General features: G+C 40.3%; 1 protein-coding gene across 3 annotated transcripts in view; it reads right to left on the reverse strand.

The window, feature by feature from the left end:
* The window catches only part of mdga1 (MAM domain containing glycosylphosphatidylinositol anchor 1), a 179,226-nt gene that overhangs the window by 8,265 nt on the left and 162,484 nt on the right, over positions 1 to 8,477 (reverse strand). For 2 of the 3 annotated variants that reach the window (XM_079665542.1, XM_079665544.1), the window contains one exon: positions 966 to 1,080. In XM_079665542.1, the coding sequence (XP_079521668.1) occupies positions 966 to 1,080 (115 nt within the window). The remainder of the gene's footprint in view (positions 1 to 965; positions 1,081 to 8,477) is intronic. The other variant, XM_079665543.1, reaches the window with a different exon arrangement.

The raw sequence follows: 8,477 nt of genomic DNA on the forward strand, positions 1-8,477 counted from the left end.
GTAGACACACAAGCACTCACACGTACACATCGTTTTGGTCACTCTTCATCTTTGACCTTTTCACCATGTCCGTCTCCTCTCTACACCCCTATCCTTAAGGCTATTTACGTATGCCTTGACTCGATTGCAGACATGCACTGATTCCCTGTAACTCACTTGTGCTTCTCTCTGCTTCACCCTACAGGCAGAGTCGACCGTCACAAACAGTATTTATAAGTAGCGAAAATAGTATTCTGGTATTTTATTTATGGGCAGACAGCTCGGTTTGGCCTGTCAAGCATGTCAGCTGGAGGCACGTCGGGCCAATTGTGGTCAGTTTACGGAGAAAAATACTCCTGGTGGAACGATGTTTAGCCATTATGATCCAGGGGTGTCACTCTTTCTTTCAAAGACTCTCCTGTCTCACTCATTCTCCACTCATGCTCTTTTCCTCTAAATCCATACCACTACACACTTTATCTCTAAACGGAAAAGTGCAGAGGTTTGGGTAATAAAAGGGTAGATGGCTAGCAAAATGGAAGAGGGAAAGTAACGGGATACATTAAAAGTGCGTGTGGACGAGGTAGCAGGTTAGCGTTGTGTGAAACTAGGATGGAGCAGAGGAGGGACCGCATTTGATGACAAGGCTTTCAAATCGCCTCCATGCTGGCGTCCACTTGTCATCACACAGCACCCACACCGCCAACATGTTTCTCTCTGCACCATATTCCCACACCTCTCAACCACTTAAGAAGCGGTTTAGTGTCTCATGGTCCTTGAAAATTATATTTCTATAACAATTACCTTCTACACTGCCCTCAGATTTATTTATTTTCATTACAATCCATTATGTTCCAATCAGTTTAATTGAGCTATTTTTCACCTTTTTAGCTAAGTTTGCTGACTTTTTTTAAAAATAAATTGTATTGGGGGCAGTTATCAGAGATGCTTCTCTTTGTTTCTCTGGGTGTTTATTTCTATCTTACCTGTCTTACCTGCGCTGGATACAGTGTCCTGCTTGCACTTCCCGATGGTGATAGACACGTCGTCAATGGCAATATCCCCCTCGAAACTCGGGCCTCGAATTCCCTCGAACACAATCTATTTTAGAAAAAGATAAAAAGACATCTGTTTAGTTGAAAGCAAAACCGGTGCAATGCTAGACAAAGGTTAACTTAAACAAATAACTGATTAGGACTGAACAAAGTTACTACAGAAGGGGATGAAGAATCTTAATAAATATCAATGTGATTAATGTGTTCAGATTTAACACATAGGAGCTCAGACTAGTCAAATAAATAATGAAACCTTTTATTCTACCATTATGCTGAAATATTAAATACATGAACAGCACAGTATGCAGGTAGTCAGGTGTGTGCAGTTATAATCTTCAGTTTTAAGTATTTAGAAGTTGCATTCTTAAACCATATTCATTTGTGGCCCTTTAACAACAAAACTATACAGAAGATTCATCTGGAAACTTTCCAGGCGACTTTCACATCTTATAGCCACCAGCCATCTGGCATTGACTGACAGGCTAATTACTGTAGTGTACCAAGGCACCCAGCTAATCAAAGAGAGAGCGTATTCTGTGTGGAATATGAGGAAGGAAAGAGAAAAAACAAGAAAACTTTGTTGCTCAAAATAACAACAAAAGCAACTCTCAGGACTGCATCTTTTATTGTCTTTTCTAAACAGAACGTGGTACTTTGTATTTTTTAATTTTAAATATGATAGCCAAAGTGCTTGCTGTGATATAGTTTCCGAGGGATATTCAATCCTACATTTATAATGGCTCATTTGATCTGTTAAGTGGTTTAGATGGAAATGCGCTCCATGCACAGATATTGGTGCGTGGGCTTGCACATATGGCCATTACCATTACTAGCCCCTGAGCAAGGCACTTAACCCTCAAGTTATTCCAGGCATACTGGAGCAGGTGTATATGTTTGAATAAATGCGATGGGAAATACTGTATACTGAATATACACATAACAAGATTGCAAGCAGGTGCATGCATGGAGGGGTGCCAAATGTGCCTGACTGGCAGCACTTTAAGACCTCCATCTGCCTCAACGTGCTGAGCCACAGTATCAACAGAGTATTTAACCCAGTAAACAAGCAGAAGAGACTTGCCATCAATGTATGTGTAAATATATCAAGCTACATTATATATGGTGGTTTCAGTTAAGCCAGTTCATATACAGTACATGCAAAGGAAAAAAAGCCGGACCCAACCACTATTATGTTAGTAAGTGAGAAAATGAAAGCTGAAGAGTGGCGGAGCACACATCACAGTAAACATATTGCACTGCTGGGGCGTTTCATTACCTGTTTTTTATTCTGCAAGTGTTGCTGTTAGTGCAAAACAGGGATGTCAGTTTGAAGTATCAAACTGAAATTCATGGGGCAGATACCAAAAACCGAGTCATCACCATCGACAAGCAGCAGCACGACTGTGTGCATGTGGAAGTCATTTCTTGAATTCACCTCTGCACTGTCGTCATAAAAAAGTCAAGTTTAAGGTGAATAAAGGATGGCTTTGGGAATTCAATATTATTTAAATGTACAAAGTTAGTAGTTGGATTAGTTAATATAGCTTTTGTTGGGGATTAATTCTGTCTTACTCCTAGGAGTCTAACCTTTTCTGTGTGTTGACGTTTACGACCAACCCTGAGTCTGTTATCTGTCTTAAGGTTTCAGCTATTGTTGATATTACCAGTTTTATTATTGGTATTATCACAGAGGGTTTTATGACTGTGAGAACGCTGGCTTCTAAGCACCACAGACAGGTGATTCAGTGTCTCCAGATGTTGGGGCTATCTTCAGAGTTCCCAGAATGTTTACGTCAGCCCCCCCAATATGTGGATTAACTCTCTGTAAGCTAGTTAAAAGGTCTATCGAGAGAGAGGCTATTCAGAATTGATGTGGCAACGCACCCGTGCAGTCAGAACCTCTTGCTGCTTTGACTTGTGATATGAATTCTCCGGCTGATACTTGTAATAAACTAGTGTTTGACATCAAAGCTCCAACTCTCCTCGTGTCTCTCTGAGTCCTGACTCTCCATTGCTGTTTTAGCCTGCTGTGTTATACAGCACACTGACCAGCACACAATCCAAAATGATGGCTGAAGGCACATCCTGGCTCTTCTAATCTAATCCTCTACAAATGTACACAAGTGTGTATACTACAACCAGCTGAAATAATTGTCTCTGCATTTTCAATTGTCCAAATAAAGAGCTCAATAAATAACATTCATAAAAAGGAGGGAAACACAAATGTAGTACCACCTCTTTCCCACCTATTTCCAAAAGAAGTCCCAGAGTGATACATCTATTTTTGAATGAATAAATACAAAACAATGGGAAAACCTTGAGACAGATTGCTTGATGTGGAGGGAGAAAGAGAAGAATGCAGCGGCACATGCTGGATGGGTTCAGCTGGCTCATTTGTGCAAAAAGGCTTATTTGATTCAGCAGAGGGTAGCTGTGAGGGAAACTATGGGATAGTAGAGGGAAGAGGCTAATTGGTCAAAACACCATGGTCATCTAATGTATAAATGTGTTGGTGCTGCTTCCTCTATATGTGGTTATAGGGTTACAATGTTATTTGTCCTCAAATGATATTATCTGCTTACATTAGTTTCACTTATAGAACCAGCACAGTACACAACAGGATACATAGCCAACGACAAGAACACATGATTACTCACCCACAGGGTGAGTAATCACGTGCTCCATGCACCTGTTAGCATGCTGATTAACCGAGTGGTGGTACTGACGCCGGATAATTAAACGATGAGAAAAATAATTGATACGGAAGCAAAGAACTACTGCAAATATGACCGTTCTCCAACTGAACAACATAATCACATCCAACATAATGTATTTTGATTATATATCAAACACAATGGCAGAGCGTTAAGCAATCCTGCTATGCAATCCGGTTCATTCTTCTCTGGAAACAGTCCTGTGACCTTTTGCTAAATGTTCACTGCTGACAGATCAAGCTGAAGTGTGAGTGGCCAGAGCCAGCATGCCTCACACTTCAACCTCACTGCTGGCACTGAGCTGAGGTGAAGTACATAACAGAGTTTGTCAGCCGTGGCAGTTTGCTTAATACACAGTCATGGAACTTTCTTTTTTTTTTTAACTGATATTGACAATTGATTTTTTTGGGTCATTATTTTTGTACAGCTCTCATCCCCTAACCACTGTAAAGTAAATTACTAAAGGAAGCTTTTCTAAAAGGTACATGATAACTTAGGCAACTCATTCACTAAGGTTCACAAGACTACGGGTGGAATTTGTTTTGCCACTGGCCATAAAAGGCTGCTACCAAATCCTCAAGAAACATCACAATATATGACAGAAAACCTCTTCGCAAATATAAATCTGAGTAAATTCCCATTTCCTGTCAAAACAGTGTTCAGTATGTAGGACCGACGGCTTGAGTGTGTGTGTGTGTGTGTGTGTGTGTGTGTGTGTGTGTGTGTGTGTGTGTGTGTGTGTGTGTGTGTGTGTGTGTGTGTGTGTGTGTGTGTGTGTGTGTGTGTGTGTGTGTGTGTGTGTGTACAGATCAAAGGGTATTCAGTAAAGTGTCAGGTTGGAGTTGTGAATGTGTCGTTTTGTTGAGGCTTGTAACCTTTAATGTTCCCATTGATGTGCTGTCCATATACCAGAGGGGACACAGCCACGAGAGAGGGAGAGAGAAAGAGAGAGAGAGAGAAAGAGAGAGGGATCCAGCTTTGAAATACCGGTGCAGCAGAGAGTCGGTGCACACAAATGTGGGTTGGCCTGGTTTCCAACAAGCCCCCCAGGTACCAAACACTGTGAGAAACACAGATGGCCTCTGGGTAATCCACAGAGGAGCGAGTGGGGACACAAATAATCTACTACAACATGTTGGCTCTTTTTTTTTTACTCAATTGATTTCATGTTATTTGTGTTTTATAAGTTGGTCATAGTGAACAACCAGCTTCAAGACCAATTCGGATTCTTGTCAGAAATGGGATTGGCAAGCTTGCAGAAAAGAGACAGATGGCACTTCCATCGAACACTAAAACCATTCAACAATGGTAATAGCCATAGATATAATGACTTACAATGTATTGGTGGAAATGCTTTTTCTCTATTGTGTTTGGGAAACCCATGCTAAAGTGTTTGGGATTCCTTATAGATGCAATGAACCCAAATAAAGGGCAGTGAAGCTCATACAGTGGCAGTTCACATTTCATGAATTTACAACTTGAATATACGCAGACAGTAATAATGACCAGCAGGCATACCATTTAAATTCAAATGCTTCCTTATCAGTTGGCTTTTATTGTAAACAGTTAACTGTATATCATAAAAGCCATGTATTACTGAAAGCCATCGGCTGGGCTACAGCTCTTTCAGAGAGGCAGGAAGGGAGGCAGTTCGCAAAGACATCATTACTTTTGTTGGACGGAGCACAAAGAGAGGGGGAATGCAGAGACGAGTGGCAGCACCTCAAAGGCCGGTGTATGCAGTGAGCTGTGCACAGGACTAAAAAGTTTGAGTTCTCCATGGACATGCTCCAAACATGAAGCAGGACTGGAACGAGCATCAATATGCAGCCACTCCTGCACTCTGTGGAACAAGATAACTTCAAAAAGCAGTCCTCTGTGGTTTCCACTGAATTAGGTAATCATAGGAATGTTGTTCAAAGGATTTGAGATAATAGATAATGGACACGACAAGGTTATCTTTGTTTAATTTGTGGGGAATCTAGGGTATTGGTTTCTTTAATTGTAGAGAGAAAGTTACCTTGGAGTCAAAAATGGTAACTGTTACAATTATAGAAAAAAAGCTGGATTTCTGTGTAGAAATTCACTATTATTTTCTATGAATAGCAGTAAAGGGCAAAACATTATAGTGAAAGTTATTTACAAGCAGGATGGTTCACACAGTTTCCAATTATCGACTTTGAACCTGACTTCCCAACACTTTGGAAAATATCAAGAGGGGCAGTAAGACAAAGATAGATTGTGCAAAACAAGAATCAAGTCAATTTTCCACTCTAAGGTAGAGCTACTCATCCTACAGTATGAAGCCATTGTATTGTGTGTTCTGTGGTTCGGGAGGAGCTTTGTCACGTATGAGAATAAACATCCGCCCTGGGGCCCCTCAAGGCATAAAGTCAAATTTTAAGGAGAGAGTCATCTCATCATATGGCCTTTCCTTGGATAGGTAAGTCCTATTTAGAAAGTTCAAGTGAATCTGCTGATGATATTGAATTACATGTCACTTGTTAGACACTTTTATCCAAAGCAACTTACATACTCAATACTGTGGCCAATCCCCACAGGAGCAATTTGGGGTGAAGTGTCTCAGGGACACAACGGCATGCTGACTGCAGCGGGGTTTGAACCTGTCCTCCCCTGATCCGAACACTAACACACTAGTCCACTGCGCCACGCGCCTCCTCCTGATAAAGGTTCTATGTCGATGTGTCCCACATACACTGCTCCATAATACAGATTTATTATCAACGGGAAAACTCTGATCCGTAGACTACACTTCGGTACATTTAAGGCCTTGTGAGAAATGTAGATTATTGGAGTAAGTCCTTTTTAAAAGAAAGCCTGCAAAACAAACAGGTGTAGCATTTGATAGACACAAGTAACCAGGTAAGGATGTGGGTTTTACATACATACAATGGAATTACATTATGGTAAGTGTCCAATGTGTTGGGGGCTTGGCCTATAGGGTCAGGATATAGCTTCTGTTACATTGAAATAGACCAGTGTTTTTCTATCGCTTACCAGCGTCCAACTTTATGTAATTGCAGTTCAATCAAATGAGCACTGGCTTAACGCAATGTGGTTGTAATGTTGCGTAACTCTGAAATGATGTGTGGGGAACTGCAGCTGTGAGTAGAGCTTAAAGATAACAAAATTACATTTCCACTACTAGTAGCACCATGAAACAATGTTTTTAACTATTGGTGCCCTGGCTGTTTGAGAAGCACATGCACATGCTCTTCCACTGATTGACAGTTAGAGGTAACACTGTATCAAACGTAGCCAACAAAGACCAGAACGAAAACCACTACCTACAAAATATTGATGAACACAATGCACAATTTAAATTAATTTAAAAAAGAGCTTTGTGAAGATTAAATATAAACAGAAATTATGTTGATTTACAAGAAAACTCTGTCTCAAAAGAGTGGGTTTAATGAATGTTAAATGTGAACTCAGTAAACCAGGTGATGATGGTTTACTCAGTAAAACATCATCACTTGACTTTTCCATTTCAAAGGGTTACAGGTAATTTACATATAGTTGAGAACTAACCATTTCTTGTGACTAATCCTCACGCAACGTTCTGTACCTACTGGATTTTAATTTATGTAAATAAGAAATGAAAATGTTTGCCAATGTTTGGATACGGTTGCGTTGTCAAGAGCTGCCAGGCCTTTCATCATTCGCTCGTGAAAATACAGTAACTCCTGGTCCAATTGTTGACCTCCCAGCAGCCAAAACACAATTGTTGGTCATTCGTAACATTTGTTTCCTCCTCCCCATAAACATAGACCAAGAGTTTTAAATGCAGCAAGCCATAGCAACTGGCAACATCACCTTAATAGAACCATGCTTTACAATTGTAACTTGTAGAAAAGAAGCTAAACAGCACAACAACAGCAATTGTGTCAGGTAATTCCCATTGTCAACAGCAGACAGCTCAATCATTATTATTGATTGTGAGGAAACTAGCAATCCCAGAGACAGAGAAAGATGGAGAGGGAGAAAAAGAGACGGATAGAAAAGGGGGGACAAACAACAGCAACAGAGGACGGTGGTAAAAGAGGCAGCAATAACAGCTTAAAGGGAGAGGCTCAAGAGAGACAGACAGGTAGACAGAACCCTTTCTTATTTCATTTTGCCTCCTTGGGGTTATTGATACACAACAGAAAGTTGCAAAAAAGAGCTGGGATCAAGACTGCATGCCCTGTACATTATTTATCAACTCTATGTGTTTCACAGCAGCTGTTGTTTGTGTGTGTGAGCGAACGTTGAACAGAGAGTAAAGTGAAGAACTGAAATAACTCTTTAAATTATTCTAAAAGTTAAACAAATTAATATATATTTTGATGAATTTTCTTTGTGATCAAAGTGTTTGCTCTCAACAACTGAGACAACTCATTATCTTAAATCGTTTTCTGTCCTAAGATCAAACAGGTAAAGGGTGGTGCAGGTGAAATCAAAATGTAAGAAATGTTGACAGAAATATTTAACCACATCTTCAGAAATGATGCTCTAATTAAGGCATTTCTTTTGCAGGCTGAGGCTCCAGTGGTTAACCGCAGTGGTTTTAAACACAGCGCCATTATTACATCGGTCTTCCTCTAACAAGAAAACAGCAGGAGATTTCACTGATTGACAATAATTCCGCCACATTCAACAAGCTGGAGACATTTTACAGCAGATATGTTGACAAAACATATCAGGAAAAGCTTGATACACATGTTTA

The sequence above is a fragment of the Notothenia rossii genome (genome assembly GCF_949606895.1).
Source record: "Notothenia rossii genome assembly, chromosome: 2".
NCBI lineage: Eukaryota > Metazoa > Chordata > Actinopteri > Perciformes > Nototheniidae > Notothenia > Notothenia rossii.